This window comes from Myripristis murdjan, chromosome 6 (genome assembly GCF_902150065.1).
Source record: "Myripristis murdjan chromosome 6, fMyrMur1.1, whole genome shotgun sequence".
Taxonomy (NCBI): domain Eukaryota; kingdom Metazoa; phylum Chordata; class Actinopteri; order Holocentriformes; family Holocentridae; genus Myripristis; species Myripristis murdjan.
The window spans coordinates 6,580,405-6,595,075 of NC_043985.1; the positions used below are offsets into that span (position 1 = coordinate 6,580,405).

General features: G+C 39.9%; 1 protein-coding gene across 1 annotated transcript in view; it reads left to right on the plus strand.

Annotated features, from left to right (window-relative positions):
- Positions 1 to 202: 202 nt before the first annotated feature.
- syt9b (synaptotagmin IXb) overlaps positions 203 to 14,671 on the plus strand; it is a 41,491-nt gene continuing 27,022 nt past the window's right edge. Inside the window, exons 1-2 of the mRNA XM_030054749.1 lie at positions 203 to 800; positions 12,709 to 12,884. Of these exons, the coding sequence (XP_029910609.1) occupies positions 653 to 800; positions 12,709 to 12,884 (324 nt within the window). The 5' untranslated portion in view covers positions 203 to 652. The remainder of the gene's footprint in view (positions 801 to 12,708; positions 12,885 to 14,671) is intronic.

The window sequence follows — 14,671 nt, forward strand, 5'->3', positions numbered from 1 at the left end:
CAGACTTCCCTCTGCTATCCCATCTCAGGGAGGCGTTGTGGCTGAAGCGGTCGGATAGCGGGTGGGTGGAGGCACAACTTCCTGTCTGCCCCCATCTCTCCATCCCAGTATCCTGCGCTGAGAGGCAATTGAGCGCAGTGAATGCCCAAGCATTCGTTGAAAGAACCTCGACTGTCGCTGGTGTAGCCTGGAGGCTCAGCAGTGATTCAGCATCACAGAGGCAGGAGAGGAGGGCAGAAAAAAAACACAAGAGTGTGAGGAAATAAAGGAAAGAAAAGAGAGAGGAAGAGGAGCGAGTGCTGCGCGCTGGGCTCTGGAGCCGTGGATTTCACTGTTAACCAACTGGTGTGGCCAAAACCATGCAAAGGAGGATTTTCTAAAGCACTGAAAACTTCTCTGGTCCACTTGAAATCCATCCAAACTCCCCAAACGAATTAGGGTTTCCATCGGGACGGATGTATCACATGCGTGGAGCGCGCCGGACGTATCCAGGGGTGTAGCCGGGGTGTTTTTCGTTGCGTTTGTGTGCTGATGTGAGTATGTGTGTGAGAGAACGGGAAGCTGTGTGTGACTGAGTGAATGTGTGTGTGAGAGTGAGAGAGGTGGGAGATCAGCCGGAGTGGCCGACCAGTCAGAAGGATGCTGGAGGGCAATGCCTGCAGAAAGAGAGGATGAGATTTGTCGAAAGGCGCTGGAACTGCTCTCCGACCTCTGCTCCAAGGGAGAGGTGCAGGACGACAACTGCCTGGATTTCATTTACTACTTCAGAGACCTGGCCAGACCCCGCTACACCGACTCAGGTCAGCATCCACAGTCCTAACCCCTCTAGTGCTCTATTACTGTTTTAAAGTTGCATGCAAACGCAGAGTTTGGTTAAATTGTAGGCAAACAAACACCAGCACCAGTTAATTCCAAACACCCATCCGCACACCGCGAATGAATTATGAATTGATCTCACAATGAAGAATTTACATCATCCTCAATAAAGTGAGAAGACTCCACAGGCTAAAAAATAAAGAGCAAGATGGGTTTAACACCGCTGCATCATCACACCGATTTAGTTACAGCGTTTGCCCCCCGGCACACACCTGACACTAATGTGAACTGTGAACTTGTTGCTTGGATGTTTTAGCGCCGGCACCACCTCCAGCATCCACAGAGCACAAAGCAGATCCTGTGGCGTAAAGCAGTGTCTCACACAGCCTCCATCGCAGCCACGCACTGTGAACCGGGAGTGTTGGTCTGGTTTCTCTTTTCACTGGCGGACTGAAGGGAAAAAAGCCCCACCCGACGTTCTCCGTAGCTCCATTTGCTTTGTGGTTGAGTTCCATTTAAATATAATGACAGTCATTTTACAGCTCTCTTTAATGACCATTGGACACATTTCATATTTTGTCCAATGAGGATATAGTTGAAAAGTAAACGACCAGCCTTACACTCCCATTTTTGAGTTGTTTAACAGCTGTTACAAGAAATACGACAATAATATACTATATATATTTTATATACTATATAATATAGTAATCCTGAATAAGTTTTACAAGCATGCAATATGAATTTCAGAGACATTATAGGAATAGTACAGCATAACACCATAGGAGCTGAATTCTAGCCCCTATATGAATATATAAATATTACATTGATCTTTCTTAAAGAATAGTTGTTATTCTCCCTGCTCATGGATTTATAATAAATGTTGGGAAATTTTAAATCTGAGTGCGTTAGTGTTGGGTGGGGGTGAGGGGGAGCGTTCTCTCTAGGTATGCATGTAAATCTCTGAATCTTTCTCTGTATGAGTGCATGTGTGTGCGTGTGTGTGTGTGTGTGTGTGTGTGTGTGTGTGTGTGTGTGTGCGTGCGTGCGTGCGTGTGTGTGTGAGTGTTGGGTTTCGGTAATAGCAGCTGGAGCTTCGCTGATGCCTTTAAACGTGTTACAATCCATCATTAAACATGTATGATTAAGAGGAAGTTCAAGCTACCCGATTGGTTTCCCTGAGGAGCTGTGACCCACTTCCTCTTGTATTAGACTGCTCCATATACACACACGCGCACGTGCACGCACACATTCATGTGCACACACGCGTGTGCATATGCACGTATGCGCACGCGCTCACTCACACACTCACACACACAGTTTGATCCATAACAAACAAGTATCCTTTAGCACCGGGGGAAGGAGACTGAAGCCGGTCTGGTCTGTCATACTTTTTGAGAGTTTTGCATTTTTCAGAAGTTTCAAACCCAGCTGAGACATCCATGATAACCAGGCAGCTGGAACTGTTTAATGACTGCAGAAAATCACCTTTTATTTATGTGTTTGTTTGCTTGATTATTTATTTAATAATGGAAAAGTTGTATGCCTTAATGATTAAACAGGCCAATCTATAGAGGCTATATACTGGGGAAAACTACAGGATCGAGGAGAAATATTGGAATAGCTGTTGCATTCCTCGTAAAAGGCCCTCTGGTGGACACATCGGAGGTCCTAGGCTCTTTGCCAGAGGCACTTTTGTTCCCTCAGTGAGGCCAAAGTCAGGCAGCAGCCAGTTGTCACCCACTACTCTGAGAACACTCCACTAATGAAAAAAACTACAAAGCTGTTATAGAGAAAGAAAGTGTGTATGTCATTGCTGGTTAGCCAGCAGATTCAAAAGTAATCTCCAATCACAAAATAAGCTTGGCTGCACTGGGGTTCATAATTGACTATAACTACTGCACAGATTGGTTATACTTCAAGAGTGGAATCACTTTTGGATTAACCGATATGTGATGTGAGGATAAATCTAGACTCATTAAATGTGCCATTGGCTTTAAAAATATAAGGTTTTAGGATTTGTAGTCATGTTTGCGGTATTCCTATCTGAGCACTGAGAGGCTCACTTGCATGTGTCAGATATTGATTCTTATCCAGACACTCAGGTTATGCTCGCAGGGTTGGAGAGCGGGAGAGTGGGATGCTGAGGGTTTATCGTATGTGTATATTAGTCTTGAGATCAAGATAGTAAATTAGCTGAACGCTGGAAACAAAGCATCGATGTAGGCATCCCATCAGAGTGTTATTATAGAGGGCCGGCCTAAAACGATCTCCAGACCCCATTGGGACAGCACAGGGAAGACATCAGCACTGGCTCCATGGGTCTGATGTTCTGCTGATGAGAAGACGCAGAGACGATATCAGTCTGATGTAATCATTGATCTGTGTGATGCTGGGTAGACATAGGGACGAGGAGAGTGTGATGAGCATGTGCCATCAGGGAATCTTGGTTTTTTAATGAATATGTACAGTTAGGAATCTCACCACCGAAGCCCTAAGGTGCCATACATTCATACTCTTTATTTGCTCCATTTTGCCGTGATAACAAATTGATTTAATTTGTTTTCTCGAGATCTCCAGTTATTTATGTCATTATCTCGAAATAACCAAGGTTGTTTCCTCAAGACAGCAAAATCATTTTCTCGGGATTTCGAGATAATAAACACAATGAATGTTTTCTCAGGATCTCACGTTAATTCTGTCATCATCTCATTAAAATAAAGGTTCTTTATCTCGAGATCTCAAAAATTATCCTGTTATGATGGGAAAACATCATTTGCAATTTTGAGATAATGATATAAATAAGTGGGAATCTCAAGACACGTTAAATTAACTTAACTATGAATGTATGGCCTTTTAGGGCTTCCGTACCTCACTGAGGAATAAAGCTAAGTATTATTTGGTCTGGAGGCATGTTACCTACTTGTTTTAGCTGCATGCCAGCTAAAATTTCAAAAACAGACAATAATTTACATGAGTTCTTGAATGTAGCCACAAAAAATCACTAACTACTGAGCTAAAATGAAATAAGCGCTGTGAGATTTCCGGCAACATTTTCAGCTGTACGTACTGTGGTTCAACTCTTTTTGCTGCAGAGGAGTTTGACAGGGGTGACGTTTGCACATACAGAGTTTCTATGGTAAAGTTGGAAGTGTAGAAATCACTTTTCATTGCTTTGCCTTCAAGATGGGGGGTTTGTTAAATGTTGATGGGGAAATGTTGGGTTTCATTACAGCCTTGATTACATTGTGGATGGAGATAGTGTCGTTGCTGGGCAACATAGCATTATTGGATATTTGGTTTGGAAACCACTGAGTCTCTGGTGATTTTCGTGAGTGAGCCCAATAAATTTAATGGGTCTTCTTTCATTTTTCCTTTCATTCTGTCCTTGCTTCCATCCCCCCCTCTCTTGCCCCTGTGTACACACCTGCACCGTCTATAACTTAGAAATTCCCCGTCCCACCCCCATTCCCTGCCTAATACTTGGGATGAGTAGTTTCCTGGGCATTATCCGAGGCTTCCCCTGAAGCCCCCATTCCCTTGCCCTCTCACCTGAGCTATTGTCTCTTATTGACCCACTGCTGACTTGGCTGTTGCAGCTTATTGAACTCTACTCAGTGCTTGCTTCCCCAGAGTAAAGACTACATAGAGGAGTTTTATGAGATAACTCTAGCCTAAAGCCAGCTCACTGAGAGACTCGCCATTAACCTGAGCAGAAAACCACAAATTAGTCATAACCATCGCCGTCCTCCACTCAGTCTCCTCTTCATGACAGCTACAAAAGGAAAAAGACAAATCATTTCAGGGAGCATAATGTCTTAGAAATATAAACAAGACTGCTTTTTAGGAATGTAGGAGTCAAGCTTTATTTTACACTCACAAAGGGCTTAATAACAAATAACAAACGCATAGCAAATAGTGCCACCCTCCAGTGTTAATTTGGAGAATTTGCTCATTTGAGTGATGATGATTATTAGAAGTTTATTTTATCTATCTATAGTTGTATGAAAACCTTGTATCTCCAAAATCTCATTTTTCCAGGAGCGAAGTAGGGTGGGGACTGCATGCAAAAATGTATACACTGGGGCAAAATCATCAGTATTCATGTTTTCACAGTACCGTCAAGTCATAAAGTCAAAAGATGAAGTGTGTTTGACTTCAGTTTTTATTTCTGCCACAGGGAGACGTCAAAGTGTCTGATACAAGGAAATTCTTAAATGGCTTGTCTGACACCAAGCTGATGACTTCATCATCATCATCATTATTATTATTATTATTATTATTGTTGTTGTTGTTGTTGTTGTTGTTATGATTGTTATTATTAACTTTATTTATTTATTTGCTTGTTTATTTATATGTTTGTTTATTCATTTCTTTATTTATTTGACAAGCTGTCTAATGTTCAGGCTTGATAAGTAAAGCAATGTGCTTTAATTATTGATAATCTACCTCTTATTGATTTATCAGTTATTATCGGTATGTGGTTCCAGCCCCAGAGCAAAGTAAAGCACCCTCGTTTTTAGTTCAACCACCAGGCATTTTCAAGTTTTCCACATGGGATTTGAAAAGGTTTTTATAAACTCAAGGATGATTTCCTCCATCCAGAGAAGTCCGCACGTCATTTGAAAACATGGAGATCACTCAAACTGGAGTTACAAGCTTTTCACATGACCTCAGACACCATCATTTAGGATCTGTCTGTCTATCTGTGTGTTTAACTGTGTGACTTACGTTTAAATACAAGTGCAAGGCTAGCGTCACATGGGTAGTTCAGTGTGTGTGTGTGTGTGTGCGTGTGTGTGTGTGTGTGTGTGTGTGTGTGTATTCATAGCTCTCTCCTGTTGTCATGCTGAGTGTAATGGGGAGAAAGGCCAGTGGTCTAACCCTTGTAGCTGCCTCTCTCTCTCTCTCTCTCTCACACACACACACACACACACACACACACACACACACACGCATTCTCTCTCTCTCTCTCCATCTATCTATCTCTTTGTCTAAGAAATAACCTAATATTTCAAGATACATACAGTTTGTGATATTCTTAACAAACACAAGATGGAGCCTAGAGAAATAGTGGCTTGATGATGTTTTAACCTGACCTTAGTCATGGCCCGCCTTTCACTTCATTTGATATGCTAACCAACTTTTTATAAGCTAAAATGAACACATTTCTACTGAAGAAATCCTACATGACAACCTGGCTGGTGTCTCTAGATTCAAACAGAGCCGTGTCCCCTGTAGTTGCAGCTAGTTATCGCTTGGTCCTCTATAGCAGTGGTTCTCAACTGTGGCTACCCTGAGGGGTACATTGGAGTACATTGGTTTCCTGAAGGTGTCAGATGTGTGTGTTTGTGGTTTAAATCTGCTGCCATGGTCGTCGAGTGAGGACGTTTGTTCACTAAGAGCGGGAAGACAAGACGAAAATCCAGGATACGGGATTTGTGGTTGAAACGTAGCAGCGATGCAGCTGAAAACAAGGAGAAAGGAGAGAAACAGAAGCAGAAACAGAAACAACAAAATCTCAACATCATGTTGTTGTTCACACGCTGATGGAGCTGGGTTGGGTTGGGTTGGACCTCTTTATAGGCTTTTTTTCACAGTTCGTAGATACATTTTGCATCCATAACCCTTCATAAGAAAGTGAAAACAAAACAAAACAAAAGAAAACAGATTTTTTGATTGCCACTTTTATAGCAACACTTTGTAACTCTAATTTAATTGTAACACTAATTTGAAAAGTGCTATGTAAATAAAGTGTATTATTATTATTATTATTATTAGTAGTAGTAGTAATAGTAGTATTAGTATTATGATAAGTAGTAGTAGTAGTTGTAGTAGTATTGTTGATTGAAATATTTAACCCCAAGGTGCCATTTTTTATGACTGCAGCATCACATCAAGTAGAAAATATCTACATGTCTTGTGCATCATTTTATACACATTTCCCTTAAATTCAGCAGGACATATTTGATATCTTTGAAAACCTTGGGATTTCCACTACAGTATAAAGTAAAGTGCTGTGGGACTGAACAAAGCTCAGCTCTGCAGCAATGACAAACCCAAACTCTCCTTTTTGGTCTGACAAAAGCAAATCCATAACTCATTAAACTTTGTGGCACAAATGGCCGCAAGAGGTAGCTGCTTGAAAAAATCTGAACACCAAAACCCAGAAGTTCAGTGAGGTGATGTTTACCACAACACTGGAGCTGCTTGCTGCTGTTTAGGAGACACTTTGTATTTCTCTCTCTGCATTCACCATGCCAACTTCAGTTTGAGACGTTTGGGTGAATCTACAGGGTCTGAAACAAGGAGGAGAGGATGATCTTCACTGTTGCAGCCCATTTTTAGACTGGTTTTCTTTTATTATTATTTATTTTACCATAAATATCTTTAAACATCAAACTGAACGTAGGTAGAGTGTTGTGCTATGTAGTTCCCTGGACGTTTTGAGTCGATATGGTGAAATCTCCTCATTAGTTGGTCTGTGCTCCTGTGGGCTGATAATCCACAATACTGGATTTCTAACACTTTAAGTGCATAAATAAATGCAAGCAAACAGATTATACTAATATAACAAGCAACAAGACCCGGTACCCTTTTTTTTCTTTAATTTTGTTATTATTATTATCATTACTTTTGTAATTATTATTATTTGTGAAAGCACTATCAGGTAATTTCTTCCTGGCACAAGACTAGTTTGTGCAGAAGCTCCCTGCCGGATCTACTTTTTAATTCAAATAGTAAAATAACAAGGAAAGTGATGTTTAATTTCCCCAAAAAATGGGTACCGGGATGGCTTATATTGGCTTAATCTGACCTTGTTCATGTGTGTTTAAGTGCTACATGTGTTATTTTTGTTTGTTTTGCTGTTTAACACCCACTTAACTACATAACCCAACACTATCCAAGTTCAGTTGTGCTTTAAATGTACTGGTGGTAGACATGGTAGCTATAAATCTACAACACTTAACCTCCACGAGGTGCTCCTAACTTTCTTCATTGCAAAAAATCCCCACCTTAATCAGTCATTTAATCTGAAATCTTACTTGCTAATAATTTGCAAAAATTTCCACGTTTCCAACGCAAATAAACTTGTTTCATGAATTTTTGTCAAACAAGTGAAACTGCACTCAAAAACAAGGAGGACTGTCTGACTCATTTGTCAGGTAATGTTTTTTTTTTTTTTTTTTTTTTTTTACCTGTTTTGAAATCATATGACTTTAAAACCAAATATTATTTGGCCTGTTCAGGACGACATTTTGACAGCGATTTTGCCATGTTCAATGGAGATTCTTTGTAATCATTTTAGGACTTTGTTGCTGTTTCCAGTGGCTTTTGAGTTTGGTACGAGTCCACTAAACACTCCTCAAATGGCCCAGTCATGTAGCTGTGGGCGTCTGCTCCAGGGAGGAACACGTTCAGTCCTCTGATGATAATGGAGGTTGTATACAAAATGAATGAGTTTGATTCTGGAACAGAGAGAAAGAGAGAGAAAGAGTGGGGGGGAAACACAGGACGGAAAATTATTCAGCAATCAGTGAGCTGACATGTATTCCCTCGCGTTCCTGTCAGTGGGAACATACCTTGACATAAAGCATTGCATGAAAACATGATAGAGGCCAAGGTGTGTGTGTGTGTGTGTGTGTGTGTGTGTGTGTGTATGTGTGTGTGTGTGTGTGTGTGTGTGTGTGTGTGTGTGTGGTGTGTGTGTGTGTGTGTGTGTGTGTGTGCGCGCGTGTGTGTGACCAAACACAGGGTGCTGGCAGGTCCTCTGAAAAAGACTTGTAGTAAAATGAAAATAATTACCTTATGAGCATTTTTATTATACTGCCCATTTATAGTTAAGTAAGAATTTCATTAGCTATGCTCAATCAGAAACACATTCTTTTTTAAATTATTATATTATTTTTGTTTAAACATTAGTCAAAATCAATTTTGAGGAGCATTAAAGAGGCCTGAAAAATCTTAAATTCATCTTGCAGACAGAATGGGGATTTGTCCACACACACACACACACACACACAGAGTTCAGCATGAATAAAATATCATAACTCTCCTGGTAGCTCTCCCAGTGTCAAGAGGCGGCTATTTCATAAAGAATGAAAAGATGACATGTGTCTGTGTGTGTGAGCGAGTGTGACAATAACATACATGCTAAATTAAACACATGGAGCCCACAAGTGCATTTAAAGTTGCACCGAGAGCGCTTCTGGCTCCTCTTCGTCCCTCTCAGAGCTTCTCCTGTGTTGTTGGGTAACCAGTCAAGCCGAGGCACATTGTTTATTTACACACCGCCTCACCACAGGGAGATGTAGTCCAAATCAATAAAAGGAGGCCATTTGTTTGTTTGCTCCCATTGGGTTTTGGAAGCGTGATTCACGCCAGAGGCACAGGAAAGCTCATCTGCCCCCGCTTCCATCAGGAAAAGTCCATCTGCACTGTTGAACTCATGTTTTTTTTTTTTCCTGTGCTAATTGTTGGAAAAAGAAATCCTATTTCCCTATCAGCGCTGTAAGCCATGACGCTTCATATTTGTTATTGATCAGTTTTTATCCCCCATTTTTATGATCGCAAAGGCAGAGTCTTGCATTCCTGTTTCATATTCAGAGTCACATCTCTCACAGCCTTTGGGGAAATCATGTCTTGGTGGTTGTGAAATTTATTGTTTAATTGAAATGGGCTATTGTGCAAATGTTTTCACCACTACCTAAACTTCATGAGCTCAAACGATGGACCTGCACTCGTTGAAAAATAAGGAATTCATTCATTTGCTCTCCATGTTAAAGGTGCAAAAAATTGCTGTAGATTTAAAATTGCTCTCTGAGGCATAATAGGTAAACATTTGTCACGGGAATCAAACATGTCATGTGCTGTTGCGTGTGCAGCAAACACATATAGCTACTAATTTAGATTTGCATTTCCTACTTCATCATTTTGCTTGTTTGTTCAGGTTTTGCATAGTCCTAAATTTGTCATTTTAGAATAGAAAAAATACTAAATACGAACCCAATTGCAGTTTTTTGATGTCTTATGAAAGACTTAATTGGCTGTTTAGGTATTGATGGAATTGATGGAACCCATCGGTAATGCCTGGGCAAGAGTAGTGTTACCAGCTATTCCTGCATATGTATTCACAGCAAAAAAAAAAAAAAAAAAAAAAAAAAATTGCTACAGACAATTAAACTAATCAGGACCTCGCTAACCTTTTTCTAATTAAAAACTGTAGACTTCCTTAGGTGGGGAGTGAGCTCGCTGATTATTGGAGCTCCTGAATCCAATTAACTGCCACTGGCTGCACTGGGCTTAGGGTTTGGGATCTTGATTGCGCCCTGCAAGAAGACTTCCGAAGCAAAGACGCCCTGCAGCTTCACAAAAGGTTCTAGCAAAAAAGTAATTGGAGAAGCCACGGGGTCGTCTGGGGTGTTTGAAGACACTCTATCAGCAGCCGGCACCTTTACTCGTTTAACAAGCCCAACTCGCCGGCAAGGGAGCGACACTTTCATTTGTTTATCTTTCAACTTGAAAAAGGGAAGGTGGTTGCCATGTCACGTTTTGAGCCTTGAACGCCAACCGTGGGATCCAGGCAATATGCTGGGATGTAATTTCATTCAGATGCTGAAAAAGCAACGTGTCCTTTTAGCATATCAAGGCTTTGGGAGTGAATTATTTTTTCATATTTATTATAAAAAGGAACGCATCACATACGATTCAGCTGGAGCTTCTATAACGGTGCCGAATGAGAACACAAGCCACGCATTGTGTTGGGGCACATATATCATCCCTCTGTTGCGGTTTCAACCCAGCTGGTCCCCAGTACAGAGCTGTGGAGGAGTGTGTCCTATCTGGTTCATTTCACAAATTCTAATGCTGACTGTGCTATAATTACAATGAGCATATTCTGTGTAAATGGTGGAATAGGAATGGAGGATCATGTATGAGAAAGGCAGGTTTGAATGTTACCAGTAATGAGAAATATGTTTGATGGGTAGCAGTGGTTACGCTCTGTAAGTCTGGGTGAATGACTTCTCCTGGACAGTGTGGCTACATCAGTGTGTGAATACAACAATACAGTGCACACAGGGCGTCTGCACTGCACAAGGACACCCGGTTTGTCTGGGAGTTTTCAGAGAATGCAGACCAACTTTTTTCTCCGCTGAGTCTGATTCAGAGTGATTAGCGAGACAGAGAAAGAGAAGTCTGCCAAGGTAAGGCTCCCGTCTCGGCAGACAGGGCTCAGCGACGCTTTAGTTTGTGAAAGGTTGCTTCGGGGGAAAGAGGCAGCAGTCTGCGGCCTCGCTCTACAGAGCAGCTGGACGTTTAAGAGGGAGAAACCTCCCCGCTGCTAATGGAGAACAACACAAACGCTTGTCCTTTGCTCTCAAATAGTCTGTCCATCATTCTTTAACTGTAAGCATGGATATACAAGGCTCAGGCACCAGGAGGCAGGGAGGCAAACATGAAATCATCTGAAAAAAAAAAAAAAAGCAGGATATGTGAATAGCTTTTATTTATCTATGTATGTATGTATTTATTTATTTATTTAGTAAAGTAACATGGACATTCCACTATATATTTATTTATTTATTTAGTAAAGTAACATGGACATTCCACTTTTATTGTAAAAAGGAAAATTCTTTCAAATAAATAAATAAAAGGCCAGAGGCTTTTAAATACAAAGTTGTCATACAGAAATTTCACAGACACAGGTATGCAAAAAAAAAAAAAAAAAAAAAACTTTTTAGTAAAACTCAAACTCTTTCAGTTCACTGTGTTTTCTAGTAGTTCTTCTAGTTTTCTGTTGTTACTTTTCATTTCACTGATCTCCTTGTAGTTCACTGTTCCCTTTGTGGTTTAACTGGTTGTAAAGCATATAGCATAAAATTATCACCCGATTCTGTGTTTGACCTTGTTAGTCAACTTCACTCCAACTCATTACCACCAATTTTACACTTATTTCTGGAATGTATGGTCAATAGACCTCATTTACATAAAATTCTACCTCATTTTTGAGTGAAAATAAGCAGAAATTCTGAATTATTTTGACTATAGTTAAACTCAGGCATATAAATGGATGGATTATCATAGACTGGTATACCTACGTGAAAATGAAATGAAATCATTTCAAATGTTTGGACCACCACCCAGCACCACCCAGTGATGGGCAGATCAAATTGACCAGGGAATATCACAGGAGGGGAGAAATTACGTCCGTGGTTATTACTACTACTATTATTATTATTATTATTTTTTTTTTTTTATATAATGGGTTATATTACGTAGGCAGCCTTAAAAATGAAAAAAAGATATTAATGTGACATCATTCTGCTCAACACACAAAAATGATTTGAATCAGGGCTGAATGATATGGTGCAAGTATCACATTGTGATTAATTTGACAGATATTGTGATTGTACTATAATCCATGATTGTAGTAGAAAGTAGAAATTTTCACATTTCATTTTTCATTTTCACTGAAAAAGCTATTAAAACAATGATGGTGTGATGTTTACTGAAGTCTGTACCAAACAACCATGTTCTGTACAAATGGAAATACACTTTGTATCTGTAGCACCATAATACTTTATTTATAGCTAGGTTTTGTCATATATTTAAACTCATCAAAAAGCTGCAGCTCCTGTGATCTGAATATTGCACTGCATGAGTTAATCTTAGTCTCGAGCTGTTCTAGCAAGTCAGCAACTTTTGGAGCATTTCCCCAAGGAGGTCTGGTGTTCTTTTGGTTTGGGGTCTCCATTTCAAATTCCAGATTATGTCAAAGTCATCTTTGAACAGAAGAAACTTTCTCTTTGACTGTATGAAATGAAGAAGCATAATTTCCTCAGTCTCATATTTTGGTGTACAAACTGAACATAGTGAGCCTGTCTCTCCCTCCAGATGTTTCGGTGAGCCTGTTGTCCCTGCTGGTGACCACCTGCGGCCTGGCACTCTTCAGCGTCTCGCTCTTCGTCTCGTGGAAGTTGTGCTGGGTGCCATGGAGCGGTCGCTTCCTCCCCGACGCCCTCAAGGGGGTGCACTTTCTGGGAGGAGACCAGCAGCCCGTCCTCAACGAGGTAAATCCAAAAGACATTTCATGCTGTCAAACCTGATCAAAATAAAAGCCGAGACACCTAAAAGAAACCGGCGAACAGTGTGGCTGTTCTGAGGTAGACGCTGTGCTGAGTCGCCACAGGAGATGTGTGAGGGAAGGGGAAGTGATGCACCTTCTCTAGAGACGGGAAGGAACTGAGACGGTTCACTCTCAGACCACTTCCGTCATCGTTTCTGGAAATAATAAGCAGACCTCGGAGCAGAAACCTAATTGGGTTGGATGTATTTTTTTTTTATTCTAGTAATAAAAGTCTGGCTTATTTGGTTTGAGGCTTATTTGTTGGTGCAGTTTATTTGGAATATCTCTGATCTCAGCGATGCGTTTAACTAAGACTGTTGTTGAGACTGTAGATTTAAAAAAAAAAAAAAAAAAAAAGATTTTTAAGGATTAATTCTTTGGCAATTTGATGACTCAGGTCTGTGGTGTTTGAACAGCCAAGTTAGTGAAGGAATTTCGTGCAAAAGTGTCGGCTGTACAACGTATGAAAGGGAAAGAATTGCTTTTCTCAAAAACAATGAATGATATGTATTTAACATTACCTGGTGCTGTATCAGAATCCCTGCAACCTAAAACAATAAAACTCACATGACCAAAGACAAAGAACTGGAAGGATAAAACGGTATCACGGACATTCAGCCTTTTTCTACGTCTGCAGCATTTATTTTATTTTATTTTCCTTTCCTTTTCTTTTCTTTTTGGATACACATATCAAATTAATTTAGAAGAATAAAACCGTGGAAATTTAACATTTTACAAGCTGAACTGATTAATTAGACCTAACTTCAGTTGTTGAACAGGCTTTGCCGTAGGCTTCAACCGACTGCGTAACTGTACAGTATTAAACTGTTTATTTAATTTAACTGTGCAATAATTTTATAACTGTATAACATTAAAATAATTCAATAGTGCAATATCCTGGTGTATATATGGTGTCACTACCTATACTTTAACGTATTCTCACTTCTTACTTCTGTATATTGTTGTGATATTATTGTAGGACTAATGAACTTATGTTTACATAATGCACATAGTGCACATACTTTTTTTTTTTTTTTTACAGATAAGGATTAATGCACAAAGTAGGATTAATGCACATGTTTTTACATAATGCATATAATAAACATTTTACAATTTCCTTTTATATTTCTTGTAATTTCACTTTTGCTTATAGATATTTTTCTCTTGAGAATTTGAGCATCTGCAAGTGACCCAATTTCCCCCTGGGAAGTAAAGTAGGCTATTGCTGATTTTAATCCTGATTCTGATCATTTAATGTAGGCTATGTATTTGTTTTTTGATTGTGGGCTTTTTTCATTATTTTAATGTGAATATTTGTTTGTGATAGGACTATTAATTATTTGTTGTAGTAATTTATAATTTGTTGATTTTATGCTTTCATCATTGGTTGTGATTGTGCAAGAAAATGATCTGCACACACCAGATAAAACCCCCAAACAAATTGTGCATCCAAGGTTAAACTTGCCAGCACTAATTGTCATTACCTGCAGCCATGTTAGCCTTGTGCCCCCACACTTCATTATTAGCTATTATATTACACTTGCTGCTTGTTAGCTAACGCTGAAATACAGTTCACCTTGGCAAATGTTTTTGTGACACTGCAACCCACAGCACTAATAACCAATATAGATTGCTGCAGAACCACAGAAGCATGGCCCTCATTGATTTAGGCTTGCAAAGGAGCCATTGTATTGCAACGTATTGTGCTATACATGCAATGCTGAAGACTAA